The sequence below is a fragment of the Solenopsis invicta genome, chromosome 4, assembly GCF_016802725.1.
Source record: "Solenopsis invicta isolate M01_SB chromosome 4, UNIL_Sinv_3.0, whole genome shotgun sequence".
NCBI classification, from domain to species: Eukaryota; Metazoa; Arthropoda; class Insecta; order Hymenoptera; family Formicidae; genus Solenopsis; species Solenopsis invicta.
In genome coordinates this window covers 12424257-12442626 of record NC_052667.1, presented here as the reverse complement: position 1 = coordinate 12442626, position 18370 = coordinate 12424257, and the positions used below count along the sequence as shown (strand labels likewise).

Genomic DNA, 18370 nt, shown 5'->3' with positions numbered 1-18370 from the left:
AAAACTTTTCAAAACACTAAATTACGTAGTTTCACCAATTATTATTGCCATTCCACTTTTTAAACGTATACTAAAATATTGGAACTAAATAAAATAACGGTAGGAAACCATCTCATTACAATATATGTAGGCTCTAATAGAAGCGCAAAACGCGAATAACCCTACAATGTAAAGTAAAGAACAAAGAAATTACGATGCAGAGTAAAGGTTATACATAATGTTTTAAAATAATTATATATTAAACATTAATATAATTAATTATACATAATTATATGTAAAGTATGTCAATATATATTAAAATATACGTAATATTTTATAAACAGTTATACCTAATTATACATGTTTTATATATATGAATAATATATACAAATTTTCTTCGGAAAACTGCTAGGAAAAAAAACAGAAAATGAAGCAATAGTAAGATATGTATTAACGGGAATGAGAACGTCTCTCTCCCAATAGCACACATCAACAGGTATGTGTGTTAACATACGCGTCTTTTCCCGATAGCGCACATAATCGCGTGCTACCGGGATATGCGCTATCGGGATGAGCGATTGCGGGAATTAAAACATCTTTTTCCCTATAAAGCACATAGTCGCGTGCTATCGGGATGCGCGCTATCAGGAAGTGCGCTGTCGGGAAGTGCGCTATCGGAATGTGAGCTATCGGGATGTGCGCTATCGGGATGTACGCTATCGGGATTTGAGCTATCGGGATGTGCGTTATAGGGATGTGCGCTATCGGGATGTGCGCTATCGGGATGTGCGCTATCGGGATGCGCGTTACCACAATGTTCGCTATCGGGATGTGCGCGAGTAAACGTGCACAAACTTGTTCGAAGGCACACTCTCACTCTCTCTCACTCCTTCCGTCCCTTTTTGTGCGTTGGAAATGTGGTATTTTTAATTTGCAAATGATATTTAAGCGATCATATTTGTCTTAAATTTTATTATTCGCGATAGTAGAACCAGCTTGATTGATTCTGTCCCTCGGAAAATTTTTTAATTTGAGTAGTCGCTATCTTTAAAAATATTTACAGAACATGATTAACGTAACGACTAATAAGTTCTAGTCGTTACATTAATCATGAACTGGGAGTATGTAAAAAAATGGTAACTCCTCTGTTTGGAAAATTTTCCAATTTAAAGAATCAATGACGCTGGGTGTACATTCATTACAATAATGTTGCGCATATATGTGGCGCCTGTGAGCGTGTACTTGAAGATCTCACGATCATCCTAGTATTTGACGGTCAGATGACAGAGACCGATATTAGACAAGTTAAATAGAGCATAATTAAAGTGAAAGAGAGAAAGCGAAACTTCAAATGTGAAAGTGTTGTCCGTATTCTGTTGTGTCATCTGAGTGCATCAGGTGCCTCACGGAGCATGTAACAGTGAATTGCGCCTCCCCTGTATACCACTACTCGCGCACTTCCCGATAGCGCACACCCCTCTGGGGTCTGTTGTAGTGGACCCCATTGGACGGATTTGGCGTTGAAATCGCTCGCCACTAGCACCCACTTTGGGTGCAATCGGCAGACGACTCCCCCGACTTCCTCCAGTCTCTCCTTTTCAAGCAAGATGTTGGGGGAGATATAGACCCCCACGACAAACCTGGTGCCCCACCGGTACGCAACGAAGCCCTCGCCCCTGTCCACAGGGACGAGCGAAAGCTCCGTATTACCGTCTCTGACGATGATCGCAACCAAGCCCATTGTGTCGCCCCGCCACTTGTTGTCGGTGGGGGGGACGGCGTAGGGCTCGGCCACGATCGCCACATCGATGTTCCACTCCGCCATGGTTTAAGCCAGGAAGTCCTGCGCCCTGGCGAAGTGGTTTATATTGGCCTGGAGGAGACGATGACCAGCTATTAACGAGCCGTGTCCATTACCTCCTCCTGGCTTCTTTCTTCTCGTAGACTCGGGCCTAGGCCCTCTTCTACCTCCATAACTTGCATCTCTTTGTTTTGGAAGACGTTTTTCTCCTTGCTGCCCAATTGGGTTGCGTTGGAGTCACGAGAGGTCGTAGCATCGACGCGCTTCTTTTTATTCTCTCTCTTCTTCTCAGGAGGGGGAGAGCACGCTGGTCCCCCAAAACGGTGTCCGGCCGGTTTGCCCAAGTCGGCACACAGCGGGCATCGAGTTTCCTCCTCGCATCGACTGGCGACATGCCCCTCGCCATCGCACCTGTAGCAACGGCTACTGCGGTTGATCGGCGAGGTGCAGCCGCCAATCGTGTGCCCCACTCTAAGGCAGCGGAAGCACTGGGCAGACCTGGGCTTGAGGGCTTCCACTTTTGCCATCACCCAGCCCACCTGTACCCTACCTGCCTCCGACAACTTTTTGGCCGCCGCCGCGAGGCACCTGATCCAGACGGATCCTAGGCCATGTCGTGCTCGCCTATATGTGCCGACCTGCACCTCCTGGGCCGCACAGCTTTTGACTCTGGCCATAGTTTCGGCTACCCATTGACTGTCGGTGAGGTCGTCCAGACCCGACAGCCAGAGCTTAGCACTCTTGATAGGTCTGGCGACCTTCACCTCTTCACTACTAAGCTCCTCTCGGAGCTTTGCAGCCAGTATATCAGCCCTCTCCTGGCTTTGTTCTCCCGGGACCTCTTAAATTAAAGCCCTTGTGCGGACCCTCCTGGGGCGCAGCGAGACGATGCCCATGCTTCTCAAGTCAATCTTTGACCTTATCTTGGCAAGGGCATCTGCCACGCTTACCCGGTCCTTGTCGAGAGCAGTGAGAACCACTGCCGCTTGTTTTGGGACCTTAATTTAGATTTTTTTGGTTTTTTCCTTTTCTTTGCCCCTTAAAGGGGCACTTACCAGCAGAGTCCTGACCGGTTGCTTTACCGCAGCCAGTCCTTTAACGGCATCAGGCTTTGCTTTGGCCGCGTTTTTCTTGGCCTTACGACCAAGAACAGTCGTCCACTGTTTAGTCGTCTGGGCAATTTGAGAGACAGAAGGCGCCTTTACGGGAGGGCCCACCGTTTTCGATGCCCCTTTTTTGTCCTCCCTTGTTACCTGGTTGACCATAGCCGCCATACTTTGGCTGCTGTTCCCTCCGTTCTCCGCCCCCTTCACGGTCACTTGGTTGGTGGGTTTGACACTCAGCGGGGGGCGTAATGGCTGCTCGGGGAACAGTCTCCCTTGAAGAGCGCCGAGCCGCGAGTCAAGCATCAGCCCCACATGCTCCATGACTCTATAGACGAGCAGGTCGTCTTGAAGTGGGGCCGACTTGTCAGTCCTTCTTGACGCCTCCCTGTCACCCCGCCCCGCCGTTGCCGCTGCAGGTGACACAGCTGCCGGCGTGGACTGCAAAGGCGGTAGTCCCGGCCGGAGGGGGGGGGGCAGCATCTCAACTTCGTCCTTGGACGAACTGAGGGCCCTAGGCCCCCCCCTCCTCCGGCCCGTTCCCTCCGAGGGGACAGCGGCCCCGCTTGTAGACGGCTTTGGAAAGCTGCCGTTCTCCGTCTGGCGTCTCGAAACGGCGAATTACCGCTTCAATTCTGCCAACTCATACTTTAGGAGGTTTATCTCTCTTTTTAGCTTTGAGTTTGCAGATTGTTGTCTGCGGACTTCCTTGTTGCTTGAGCGTTCGCTTATCTCTTTAAAGGCGTGCTTCGCTAGTGTTGCGATTTCATGCAAGGTCTTTTGGGTAGTTCCCCTAACTCCTTTTCTGTAATAGGAAATTTCCCTTATACGGGTCACCACGTTGTCAAACTGCTGTTGCAACTCTTGGATGGTAAACTCATTTGGCTTGACACCAGTCTCCCCTTCCTTTACTTCCATCCCCATAAGGGCATTGGCCGCCGGAGTGCTTTTATTGGTCCAGTTTTTAAATAGTTCAGCCTCAGCCCTCGCGTAGGCGTCCTCTCGTTCCTCCGTCGAAATAACCCTACGTGTTTTATTATTTTTGTCGCCGTCCAAGGAGGACTCCTTCTTGGCCCTCCTCTTTCGGCTAGCTGTAGTGGCGGATGCGTGGGGATGCTAACCGTCGTGGCCGTCGTCGCGACACTGGAGTCGGTGTCGTCGCCATCGTCATCTGCGGAGTAGTGGGTGGGGAGGCCAGGTAAGACTACCACGCACTCCCTCGCACCACCCGCAGAAGCCACCTTTGTTGGACGGACCCCGCCGTCCCCTCTCGGGAGTGAAGAATGCTCCTGCAGGGTGTAAGGGGGAGCCACTCTGACGGAGCTTACGACTCTGGCCTTCTCCTTCCTTGTTTTTGGCCCTGGCTTCCGGAAGGAACCCTCCTCACCGCGTTGGATTGGGCTGAAATATTCCAGCCCGCCCGCCGCGGTGTAAGGGCCCTTCGTGTAAGGAGTGTCTTCCCTTCCCTCCGCCGGGGCTATGTTGACATAGCCCGTGGGCGTGGGGGAAACTGACACAAAATGCCAACCTCCTCGCGTAAGCCAGCGCTTGCGCTCATCCCTCCCTGACTGTTGCTGTTTTGGTTTTCGTTGTTAATTTTATTCATTTTATAAACATCCCACTCCCCGTGACGGCTGCACCAACCGGCGTATCTCTCACCTCTCCCCCACAATGTTGGAAGGGGTGCCCCGGGTACTTCCGGGGGCTCCGGTTTATGGCGCGGGCTCCGTGAATGTAACATCCGGAGCACTGATCTCCAGCCCCTTACTCACCGCGGGCGGGGCAAGCCCCAGACTCCCGCGGCTTTTGGGGGTTCCCCATCTTCGACAGTGAGGGCACCGTCACGGGTGGCGACACCCGGGGGGCCCCACGGACAGATCGGGCAACGGAGGCGACGCCCCCTCCGCATCCTAACCGCTGTGGCGACCAGCACGTCTGCCGTGAAGTACACGGCCCTCACAACAGACACTCCACCACTCAGTATCTCGCTTCGGAAGGGGCGCCGTCGCGGAGACACCGGGCACATGCGTCTCGCCCCGAGCCCTGACACGGAATACTTCCGAGCGGCTTCGGGGCCGACCCGGCCCGCAACCTCGGGGAGAGTTTTCTACGAGGTGCGCGTCGGACCGTCCACCACCGCTCTGGCCCTGCCCCGGACTACTTTTGGGCGGCCCAGAGACAGCCCACTGGGTCCGGATGTTCCGGAATCTTAACGGCCCATTCACCATGTACGATGGGACCAAAACGCCCTGATCCCGGAAAAATCCCCTCTCAGGAGCGTTTGGTCCCGCAGCACTCGCCCTGAACCCCAACCTCGGAAAACGTCTGAGTGGCTCCGGGGCTGCGCCGGCCTAAAACCCCGGGGAGAGTTTCCCACGGGGACCGCGCTGGGACATCCACCGCCGCTCCGACCCAAACTCGGATCAATTCCGGGCGACCCGGAGACGGCCCAGCCCGACAGGTTTGAAGTCCTGCCGGCCCGTCCACCTCTCCGGGGAACCGACTCCCCCCATGCCAGGACGCGAGCCGCGAGAGCGACACCGTCTCTAGACACAGAGGTCATTGGCCCCCCCTCTTCTCAAGAGGCCCTCCGCGCAATGCGCTTTGGGCCCTGCGTTCGTTTTCAGAATGAAAGCGAACGCCTTTGCTGGTGATCTCTTAGACTCTCTCCACAAGGAAGAGGGAGCCCCCTCTCCACGACAAGGTGGATCACCATCAAGGGGATTTCTAACCTAACCTAACCTAACCTAATCCTATTTTAGTTGTAATTTGGCCAAGAGTATCTAATTGATCATGTTGCGACATTAGATTTAAAATTATAGCTCACTCTCTTCCGCACTCACAACGTCAGTGGACCGACTGAGACGTGGTGGGTTGGGTTAGAAAAAATACGGAAAGGTAGTACAGAGGAAGAAGCTGAGCCCTTCCCCCACCCACGCGTTCTCTGGACTACACGTAAAAATTTGAATTTGTCGGAATTTTTTAAAAATGGTTTCTTGATTATAACTACTAAAGTATTGGAGTTAGGTGAAATATGTATAGAACTTTATTTGTAAAGCTTCATCACAAACTTCATTTTTTGGTTAACACATTTTTTTGTAAAATGAATATTTTCTGAAATAATTTAAAAAAAACTGTTTTTTCTTTGTCTAAATATATCTCAAAATCTGTAGGAGAGCGCCAATTAATTTATAAAGAAAAATTGGTCAGTATTCTTGCCTCTATAACATATGTCAAAGTCAACATAATTGGAGATGGTGCTTCTACAGTGCACAATTACCAATTAAATTCGTACTTGATTTTTAGGAAAAAAAAATATATAAAAAGTTTTTTAAAAAGATGATTACAAAAAGTGAATAATAAGAACAGAATATGAATTGTAGCGGAATACAAAAATAAGAACGCGTTGATGTAGGACGGATGCATAAAGAACGGTAATCGGACGGACAATTTGCGGAATTATGTATAATTGGAGATTTAAATCCAGGGACTATTTACAAAGACAGGTGTCTAGGACACGGCCCAGCGGCGTCGTACGTGTGTATCTGTGAGTTCGCGTTGTTCGGTGATCAGCTGTGAGGTTATAAATAGCCTCACGCTGTTTACGCTGCCCGAGCGCTTGTAGGCCGGACGGCCGCATGGGCACGGCGGTACTGCATCGCGAGATCAGGCCTGATCGCGGATTGGTGCTACGCGTTACAGTGGGAAAAAAAGCTCTTTTTTGGACAAAAATCAACCGACAGTGCAATTCTTAACCAATTTCAAAAATTTTTTTTAAAATTATTAAAATGCTCTATAACGTGGTGCTGCGTCTTTTTTCAAACAAAGCTTTAATTAAAAATGGCAGATCAAAAATGATTGCCAAAAGTGCTGAAATGATATTGTATGTAATACCTCATCAAAAAAAACAAAAATAAAAAATAGAAATATTTCTAAACAAAAACAAGTACTCTTTCAATGGCAGATACCTTGACGCGGTAAAAGGGCTCAAGCATTGCTTTAATATACACAAACAGTTATAACGAAGCAATATAACAAAATTCTGCTAATTAGCAATATAATATTCTCTAATCTCTTAACAATATATTGTAATATTACAAACTATGAAAAACATTTAAGAATAATAATGTATCTAATGTTTACTAACTTTTCTGTGAATTTCCTAAATATTTTATAATTTTAATACTTTTGATTTTCATATTCATTGTCATTTTAAGTTTAGAATTTTTTAGTTGCTAAATTCATATTTAGCATGCCAAATAGACTATATATATCTAATTTGGCGTAAATATATCCAATATTGTAGGTAAGGTATCACATTCAATATCATTTCAGCACTTTCGACAATCATTTTTGATACGCCATTTTTAATTGAAGCTTTGTTTGAGAAAAAGCGTAGCACTACGTTATAAAGCAATTTATTACGAGTAATTAAAAAAAAAAATTTTGAAATCTGTTAAGAATTGCACTGTCGGTCAACTTTTCTCCCAAAAATGGGCCTTTTTGTCTACTGTGCATGTGGCGGTTAATACCGCTAATGTTTCCGGCGGGTGGCAACGTCCACGCCAAAAGTACTTACAAGGAAACACAGGGAAGTGTCCGCCTCAGATTAAAACGAGTTTTTAATATGTTGTAGTACAGATAAAAATAAGGGACACGTATTTTTTTATACGTGCCCATACGCACTTTAAGGGGGTGAAACACCCCTTTGAAGAAAATCGGTTTTTTTCTTTCGAAGTGTATGCCGTCGAAACTATAAGAGATAGAAAAAAATGTTTTAAATGAAAGTTGAATGGCTCGAAGAGTAATTTATGACAGCGGAAAAAAAATTTTTTTTTTAATTTTTTTAAATACTTTTCCCCACCACTTACCTATTTTTTTTCAAAATTTTTATTTTTTTTTATAAGCAAAATAAAGCTTATCTTATTACGAATTCAACGGTATATGATAAAGTTACGATACAACATTCCCATTTTCCAAAAATAATTAAAAATCTCTCGATACGAACGCGGTACGCGCACCCGTCCGCGCGTTCGTGCGCTACAAAAGTGACTCCCTTCGATTTCGACGTGCTTTTAATATGTTGTACAGATTAAAATAAGGGACACGTATTTTTTACACGTGTCTTAATACACTTTTAAGGGTGAAACACCTCTTTGAAGAAAATCGGATTTTTTCTTTCGAAGCGTGTATCATCGAAACTATAAGAGATAATAAAAAAAAAACTCCCGACTGCCAAAAGTTGGTTTAATAACAAGAATTAAAAAGTTTAAGATTAGAAATTAATTAATAACAAAACAAAATTTAAAATTTAAAAAACAATTTAAAAAATTATAAAGTTAATTAAAATTAAATAAAAATTAAAAAATTAAAAAGTTAATTACGAAAATTACAAAAATAAGAAAAAACCAACAAATTAATAAAAATTAACTAAATTAACAAATTTAGTAAAAAATTGGAAATAAAAAACAAATTAACATAAAAACAGAAAATCAACAAAACTAAAAAATAATAATAAAAAGATTGCTTTAAAAAGTTTGAAATAAAAATTAATTAAACAATTAAAATAATAACAAGAAATAAAACTACGGATACTAAAACATAGTTTTAAAAGTTTGAAATAAAAATTAATTAAAGCAAATACTAATACTTGACATTTTAAATGCTAATTATATTTTAGCACATTATTGTACCAATTAAAAATTAAAATTGAAATTTACACTTTGTATAATAAAATACTTTTATTTTCAATAATAAATTGTACTTAACCAGCAGTCGGGAGACGTCACGCTGAATGTTATAACTATTCAGAATATAATGTAATGTTATATTTATTAATTAGCGTGGCGTCTCCCGACTGCTAGTTAAGTACAATTTATTATTGAAAAAAAAAGTATTTTATTAAACAAAGTGTAAATTTCAATTTTAATTTTTAATTGGTACAATAATGTGCTAAAAATATAATTAGCATTTAAAATGTCAAGTGTTAGTATTTGCTTTAATTAATTTTTATTTCAAACTTTTAAAACTATTTTTTAGTATCCGTAGTTTTATTTTTTGTTGTTATTTTAATTGTTTAATTAATTTTTATTTCAAATTTTTTAAAGCAATCTTTTTATTATTATTTTTTAGTTTTGTTGTTTTTCTGTTTTTATATTAATTTGTTTTTTACTTCTAATTTTTCTAAATTTGTTAATTTAGTTAATTTTTATTAATTTGTTGGTTTTTTCTTATTTTTGTAATTTTTGTAATTAACTTTTTAATTTTTTAATTTTTATTTAATTTTAATTAACTTTATAATTTTTTAAATTGTTTTTTAAATTTTTAATTTTTTTTGTTATTAATTAATTTTTAATCTTAAACTTTTTAATTTTTGTTATTAAACCAACTTTTGGCAGCAGTCGGGAGTTTTTTTTTTATTATCTCTTATAGTTTCGACGATACACGCTTCGAAAGAAAAAACCCGATTTTCTTCAAAGGAGTGTTTCACCCTTAAAAGTGTATTAGGACACGTGTAAAAAATACGTGTCCCTTATTTTAATCTGTACAACATATTAAAGGCACGTCAAAATCGAAGGGAGTCACTTTTGTAGCGCACGAACGCGCGGACGGGTGCGCGTACCGTGCGTATCGAGAGACTTTTAATTATTTTTGGAAAATGGGAATGTTGTATCGTAACTTTATCATATACCGTTGAATTCGTAATAAAATAAGCTTTATTTTGCTTATAAAAAAAATAAAAATTTTGAAAAAAAATAGGTAAGTGGTGGGGAAAAGTATTTAAAAAAATTAAAAAAAAAAAATTTTTTTTCCGCTGTCATAAATTACTCTTCGAGCCATTCAACTTTCATTTAAAACATTTTTTTCTATCTCTTATAGTTTCGACGGCATACACTTCGAAAGAAAAAAACCGATTTTCTTCAAAGGGGTGTTTCACCCCCTTAAAGTGCGTATGGGCACGTATAAAAAAATACGTGTCCCTTATTTTTATCTGTACTACAACATATTAAAAACTCGTTTTAATCTGAGGCGGACACTTCCCTGTGTTTCCTTGTTAGTAGAGGCATATAATACCTGCACCCCTTGTCGTGGAGCATTGCTAAGAGCAGGAGTTAAAACCTGATTTCTATCAAGCAGTCAAGATTGCTTAACCAAGCCCAAGATTGCTTGAGCCCGTGACACTCAATGGAAAACGGGATAGGAGCAGTCGTCGGCAAAGAGTACTTCACGGAAGCCAAGGCGCTTGACTCCGTTTCTGGACCTGTGTGGCTTCTTCTGGTCGGAGCGAATCAGGAGAAGAGAACCACGAGAGGCACGCTCTCGGATATATACCCAAGCTCGGTGGTCGGGGGATGCTTGGGGAACGGTCGGAGGCTCAGCGGAGCCAGCATCTCCGCCACTCGAGATCGGACACGCAGAAGCGGCGTACTCTCGAACGTTCGAGATTGGCGACGACTACGCGTGCGCACTGAGATTGCTGTCGCGCGGTTGTTTTGTTCAAACGCGCGCAAACGTAGAAAGATATCGGGGCGTTGCGCTTTGTTGCTGCTGTCCGGCAGATATTCGGCCGAACAGCGTGAGACGATGGACAGTCCAAGGGATGGCAACAGGGCGGTTTGTTGTAATTTGAATAATAAATCATTGTTATTTGTTTAAAAAAATTTCAAAGTGAGAACTTTTCTATTCACAGAAGAACACACAAGTGCTCCACTCCAATTGTAATAAGCTAAATATATTGAAATATAGACGAAAATAAGAGATTGATTTTTTTATAAGTGTTTTCTTACACATTAGATTTCTTTTACCGAGGGGATAACCACTTTTGAATGCGGTGTACAACCCGCTAGAAGTCCATTAAATTCCTTGAAATCCGGTGAAGTCCGATGAAGTCCGGGACAGTTCGATAAAGTCCGATGAAGTCCGGCAAAGTCCGGTGTAATCCGATAAAATCCAAAGTTTGCAAAGTATGTAAAGTCCAATAAAGTCCGATGAAGTCTGACGTAGACTAATAAAGTCCAACGTATCAGATAAAGTCCATGAAGTTTGCAAAGTCTAATGAAGTCCGGCAAAGTCCAATATAATCCAATGAAGTCTGAATTCCGCGAAGTTCGTGAAGTCCAATAAAGTCCGATGAAGTTTGATGAAGTCCGACGTAGTCCGATGAAGTTGACGTAGTTCAATGAAATTCATGTAGTCCAGTCCAGTGAAGTCTTGAAATCCAAAGTCCGGTTTACTTTTTGAGTGGTTATCCTCTCGCCTTATACTTATTTTTGAACAGTTAGTTTTTTTATTTAATGACGTAAACATTTTACACATTTTTTGTATCAATACAGTTAACTAAAAGAATGTTAACTAGAAAATGACTAAGCAGTCAAAAGCGGATCTTAGTGCTCAATAATAATTTTTTAGGTGAATATAATCATTTACAAGTTTCCCCAACTGCATGCCATATGTTCACCAGACTTTAAAACGCAGTTAATAAGTAAAACAAAAAATGTGATATAAAATTAAATTGTTAATCAATTTAATAATTTTTGATGCCACTAAACATCTTTACTGTCATCTTCTATTCCAAAAACTAAAGAATATCTTACGAAAAATATTATCTTGGCACGGATTTGATCTAATTCTCTAAGAGATCAAATCATTGAGCACTAAAATCTGCTTTTGATTATTTATTTTTACAATTTAAATATCTTTATTTGTATTTAACTTGTACTTTTTATTTTGGTAAGGTTATTATTACTAGATATAATGTTTATATACATGCAAAAATGTGCCTTTTCTATGACAAATTTACATTTCAAAGTCGTAAAATTAAACTGAAATAATCCATTTTTAAATCTTTTATTTTCGCAGGGTGATTTGACTGATGAAGCAGAGAGCAATCTTTACATAAATCCTTTGGAAGCAACGGAGAAATGTAGAACTAGTCAGATGAAAAAATCTATTTCTGGTGAGGTCAACCGAAGCATAATCATTGATACATCATTTAGCGCTGAATCTCTGAAAGAGGCCAGTAAAGCTAATCTAAATGATATGATGCCCAAACATAGGAAAATTAGAATCCAACAAGTAAGTCTTTTAAAAATTTGTATACATTTTCGTAATTTCGTTTTTTACATTTTGAAAAATAGGGTTACCTTTTTTTAATTCATTATTATTTCATAAAAATTGTCTACAATATTTGTAGAAAAGTTATTTATAATTGAATAAAAAAGACTTTTCGATTTTGTAAGCATCTGTAACTAATAAATAAATTACACAGGTCTACAAAATTGGGGGGGGGGGGTCTTGTGCTTTAAACTTTAAATGACGTTTCTATAGAATTTTGATGCGTTGAAAATGACTACGTCGTCCATTTTTTTCCATCAACTTTTATTTTTTAAATAATTGCAAAAACAGCTTTTTTAAATTTGACTTTTTTATAAATTTTTTGTGATTAAAGAAAATATAATAGCAAGGTCAGCTTTACAGCATTTTACGCAAAAATGTTCCCACAATACAGAAAATATTTTTTTCTCATCTTATATAAATGTTTTATGCAAATCGTAAACAAAAAATTTTGAAAAAATCGTGAAAAATTGTAAAAAAAATGATAAATTTCAAAATATAAGACAAAATAATTACAAAACAAAAAATCTTACAAAATATTTGATTTGTTAGACAAATTAGCTCTATGTTTCTAGTTTAAGTCTTTTTTTGAAAAATTAATTTTTGACCATTTGTTAAAAAGTTATCAAATAAAGTTCAAGAAGTTATAAAATTATACGAGATCATGTTGTGTATAGTTTTCTTGGTCACTAATTTCAAAAATAAATAAATCAAATTGGCGGATTTAATATAAAAGACAAGAATTTAAAAAATGCGTATAAATAACCTGAACATCGATATCTGATGGTTTTGTAAGTCTCTGATTACTGCTGTATACTTACAATTGTTCGATTGAAAATAGCAGATCTAATACGGCAACACATAAGTTTCGAAACTTTATCGCAATAATTTAAAATTGTATTATTTATACGGTATGATAAAACAAAGAAAAGTATATTATGCTTTCTTTAATGACCTTAGTGTAGTTTTTTTACTGTATCAAAATCTTTGCTTACCTTTTGTGACAATAGAAAACGTACATATAGGAAGGTAATTTTGCGTTATTTATCCTGTACCACGTGGAGGTATCATCTTATTACAGGACATGGCCCCTACGTCAGGAACATATTTACACTATGTGCAATCCTTTTTCTTCACTGTTTACAACATTACTATTTACATTATTATAATATTTACATTTTTCTACATAACGATTAATCTTAATACTAAATTTATATTTAATTGCATACTTAAATGTGGAATATAATTTTCCAATTTAATAAAAGCAAGCTCTTTTATTTTCGAAATCCCGAGTCATTGACATCTTTTGCTTTATAGGATTGATCTTTTATTAAATAATAAATTTTATCACAAATTGAACAAGAATGCCTACTACGGTTGTAGCTAGGTTTTCGTGCTTGTATTGTTGAGATTAAGCAATATTACGTATTATTAAATATTAACCTTTTTTCCTCCTGAAAAAACTGTAAAGAAATCTCGTTCAATTTAGAATTGTGTTATGACTAAAAATTAATTTGGCGCTCAATTCATTGAACTTGAGGAAAGTATATAAAATCACATAGACAATACAAGCACGAAGACCTAGCTACGACCGTAGTAGGCATTCTTGTTTAATTTGTGTTGATACAAAAACGGTCAAAATATCTCTCTCTATTACTTTAAAGTAACGCTGCCTTTGAAAGCGTTCTAACTCATAGTCGATTATTACGAGAAATATCATCACAGCTTTAGTGGTTGAGTGCTCAAACACCCGTACCGGAGATTCGGGAGGTCCCAGGTTCGAATCCTGACTGAGATGATATTTTTCGCAATAATTTCTTTACAGATTTTTCAGGGGGAAAAGGGTTAATATTTATTAATACTATATTTGATAAAACGTATGATACGTCATTTTATGCTCGTTTTACATTTGATGACTAACATGCGCTTTACAAAACTCGGCCCATGATTAGTAGTTGTCAAATTAAACAACCCAGCGATACCAATACGGGCATGAGGCCTGTTCATGTTGATGCCTTTTTTGAATTAATTTCTTCGTTGTGTCTTTCTTTCTTACGGTTGAATATACAGGGTGACCCAGAAAATCTACTTATACCCTCATGGGTTGATAGAACAAGTGAAACTGACGATGAGAAGAAAAGTTCTTTATCATTTTTCAAAATTAGCAATAATTTTCAAATAATAAAATATTAAAGTCAAACAAATAAGAGCGCGCGGATAGACAAGCGGTCGTTTTCCTGAGCCGTTGGACCTCCTATCGCGGTCAGACAGTAGGCGAGACGATGAGTCGCACGTGGCGACGAGAAGGATAGCTTCGCACTGCCACGGCGCCGCTCCCTCATGTTTTCGCATGCGCCGAGGCATGCGTCAAAGATATACACTCGCGATCACGATTATTAAGAATTTTGTTCTTTAATATTTCTAGTATCTTTATAGTAAACAACAAAAAATTAAGTAATGTAACTTTGCGAATGTAACATCACACCTCTCTCTCTAAAGTACACTGTAAAAAATAAAATACTAATTTAACACTTTTGTATGTTCCAGAAAGTCCACTCTAAATTTTAAGTTAAAGTAACTCAAAAGTTAAGTTAAAATAACTTTTGTTTTAACTGAATAACTTAAAATAAGAGTTATTTTATCTTAACTTTTGAGTTATTTTAACTTAAAATTTAGAGTGGACTTTCTGGGACATTTTATTTTTTACTGTGTACAATAACACAGTAAATATTATCTCTTTAAAAAATAGTTCTAATCAATACTATTCGAATCTCACCACGTGTAATTTCAAGAATACAAATTTAACTATTTCCACTTCTTTACACTTTTCATATTAAACACTGTAAGATACTTGGATAAATAGCATCATGCTGATTATAATTTATCACAGTTCTAACGACAGTTTTGATTAGAAATATTTACGTAATGTAAGTAATGTCATTAAATGTAATTTAATACGTTATTATAAAAAATATATTAAGTCTAACATTAAAAAATATGTTGCTGCTGTAATTGTGCTTAAATTGATGATTTTTGAGTCTCACCATTGTGTAATTTAAAAAATAAGTATAAACTATTACTTTCTTTATACTTTTAAACACGGCACAATATTCGGAGAAAATGTGGTGCGGATTATTTATCGTAGTTCTAAAAGAATTTCGCTCTACAATCATCAATTTAAGCACAATTACAGCAGCAACATATTTCTTAATGTTAGACTTTATATTTTTTTTATAATAATGTAATAAATTACATTTAATGACATTATTTACATTGTCAATAACAATGTGCTATATTATTACGTAAATATTTCTAATTAAAACTGTCGTTAGAGCTGTGACAAATTATAATCAGCATGATGCTATTTATCCGAGTATCTTACAGTGTTTAATATGAAAAGTGTAAAGAAATAGAAATAGTTAAAATTGTGTTCTTGAAATTACACATGATAAGATTTGAATAGTATTGATTAGAACTATTTTTTAAAGAGGTAATATTTATTGTGTTATTGTACTTTAGAGAGAGAGGTGTGATGTTACATTCGCAAAGTTACATTATTTAACTTTTCGTTTTTTGCTAAAAAAAATGACAGAAATATTACAAAGAACAAAATTCTTAATAATCGTGATTGCGAGTGTATGGTATATCCTTGACGCATGCCTCGTCGCGATGCAAAAATATGAGGGAGCGGCGCCGCGGCGGTGCGAAACTATTAGCGTTTTCGATTAGGATGCACTGGCTGCACTCACAAGGGGAGGACCAGGTGAGAGACCCTGGGATTTTGATTCCAATTTTTTTAGTTATTCTGGAGACGAAAAAAAAGTTTACCTCTCCTGGCGTTTCATCGAATAGGCCTTAGTTTCGAAATAATAAATTTGTGAAAATTGGCCATATCGCGGCGCGCCATATGAGCCTTCCCGGTAACTGTTCTCGCAACCAGTGCAGTCGGCTCCGTTCGTTAGGTGCTTGCTCCACAATCGTAAGATCTGGGTTTGCTCCCGGATGTGTGCAATTTTTTTTTTTTTTTTATAAATGTATTTATTTATCTTAATGATATTAATATAGTATGCAAATTTCTAAAATAGAAAATTTAATTTTATATCATTTTCTAAACTTCAATTTAAATTTAATTTGAAGGGAATTTGAATTCAAGTAATAATATTTGAAATAATAAATAGGTAATAATAATGTATAAGTTATTTGAAATGGATAACATATAAAGGCAACGTATCTAAATTTTCAAATTGTTTAATTTAAAATTTAATTGGAAATAATATTAACAGAATTTTAAAATTCTAGTTTTTAAAATAATTAATCGTAAAAGAAGAATAATAAACAAACATCTGATTGTGAATGTGAATGTAAATACTTTTATTACAAAAGTTAATTATTTAAGTATTGCAGATTTTATTTATATATTATTATTATTATTACCTATTTATTATTTCAAATATTATTACTTGAATTCAAATTCCCTTCAAATTAAATTTAAATTGAAGTTTAAAAAATGATATTAAATTAAATTTTCTATTTTAGAAATTTGCATACTATATTAATATTATCAAGATAAATAAATACATTTATTAAAAAAAAAAAGAAAAAAAAATATTGCACACATCCGGGAGCGAACCTGGATCTTAGGATTGTGAAGCAAGCAATAAAAAAATTGGATCAAAATCCCAGGGTCTCTCACCTGGTCCTCCCCTTGTCAGTGTCAGGCGCGTGTTCGATTGGCAGTGCCAATGCGCACTTGGCTAGTGTCACGTTTTCGTTTGAACGCACGACACTCGCATAGTGCGCACTCAGTGCGCACTAAGTGGCACGAGATATTTTGACCGTGCCAGTTCAGTGCACTGGATGCATGCAAGCATCAGTGCATTATTGTAAGCAATAACGAACAAAGTTTCAAATTTGAAAAAATGAGCAATCCGGATTTGGATCTTTTTAATATTTTGGAGACATTTTTGGAATCTTTTTCTAGTTCAAGCGAAGAAGAAAAAATAATTGCAATCTTCCGAACTAGAAGAATGATTCCAAAAACTGTAAATTATGTAGCATGTGTGAAAAAAATGGATAATGACACCGTAAGTGTTATATCTTTTATACAAGTACATCGATTTTATACCTTTTTTAAAATATAATTAATTTCTTGATGTAATATAATAGCATTTTTTTAATGATTATATACTATTTAATTACATATAGTAAAAATCATTACTTACTGAGCACGAGATTACTTTTTCAAGGTTACTTTTTTCTTTTTCGCGTGATCTATTATAATTAACTCAAGTGACACTTGCACTGAAAATTTGGGCGTGTTCTTTTGCATTTGTACTATTCAGTGCAACTCATGGAACTTGTCCAGTGTTGGCGTGAATTGAGTGCGCACTAATTTTTTCCCAATCGAAAACGCTATATCTTTCCCCTCGCCGCGCGCGACTCATTGTCTCGCCTACTGTTTGACCGCGATAGGCGATTCTACGTCTTAGGCAACCGCTTGTCTCTCGGCGCGCTTTTATTCGTTTGACTTTAATATTTTATTACTCGAAAATTATTGCAAATTTTGAAAAATGGTAAAGAACTTTTTTTCTTAATTTCACTTGCTCTATCAACCCATGAGGGTATAGACAGATTTTTTGGAACACCCTGTATATTTATCGCATCTCAAGTGCAAAAATTTTTGGGTATTTTAAGGAACTCAAACAAATCTACTATTTGCAGTCCGCGTGCAGTGTGCGGGGAATGATTGCACGCGCCTACCATTCCTCCCAGTCTTCGACCTAGCTCGAACAGTCGAATTTAAGTATGACTTAAGTTGAACTTAGCAATTATCTATAACCTATATTCATCGTCGATTCTTATATTTAAGATCGTCTTAAGGAAGAACCTAGTGTAAAATCGATTTTTTTCATTTTTTTATTTTTTGCTGAAATTGTTGAGAAATTATCTCAAAAATATGAAAAAAAAAAACATTGAAAAATTTTAAGAAACTTTCTTTTGTGTTAATTTAAAAAAAAAGTGAGTCGGCCTTAGCGGCTGGAGCGCGTAGGTATACAACTTTAAACGTTTTTTTTCAAAATGCTAAATTTTGCGCGCCGGCTTATCCTTTCTGAAAAAATGTATTGCATCGATTCTTGAATTATCGAATTTATTGTTGTCGCTTTTCCAAAGTGCTGATGGGTTCTATCGCTGTGTTAACTTCGTGATCGGTTGTCATAGCGGAGATCGTGTTGACAGTAATAGACATAATAACTGTTACATGCATAAAGAGGTTAATAGTGTAATATTATTATATTATCAAATTAATTATTATAAATTTATTTATTGTGTTAATTCTGTTTCTTGCGTCTAAAGATTTTTCTTTTTCTTTGGA

The 18370-nt window shown here is 37.8% G+C and overlaps 1 protein-coding gene across 10 annotated transcripts in view; it reads left to right on the top strand.

Moving 5' to 3' along the window:
- The window catches only part of LOC105196676 (potassium voltage-gated channel protein Shab), a 747097-nt gene that overhangs the window by 458394 nt on the left and 270333 nt on the right, over positions 1-18370 (top strand). For all 10 annotated transcript variants that reach the window (XR_005574686.1, XR_005574687.1, XR_005574685.1 and 7 more), the window contains one exon: positions 11743-11958. Coding sequence is in view for 7 of the 10 variants with exons in the window: in XM_039448786.1 (XP_039304720.1) it covers positions 11743-11958 (216 nt within the window). In the remaining 3 variants the exon portion in view is untranslated. The remainder of the gene's footprint in view (positions 1-11742; positions 11959-18370) is intronic.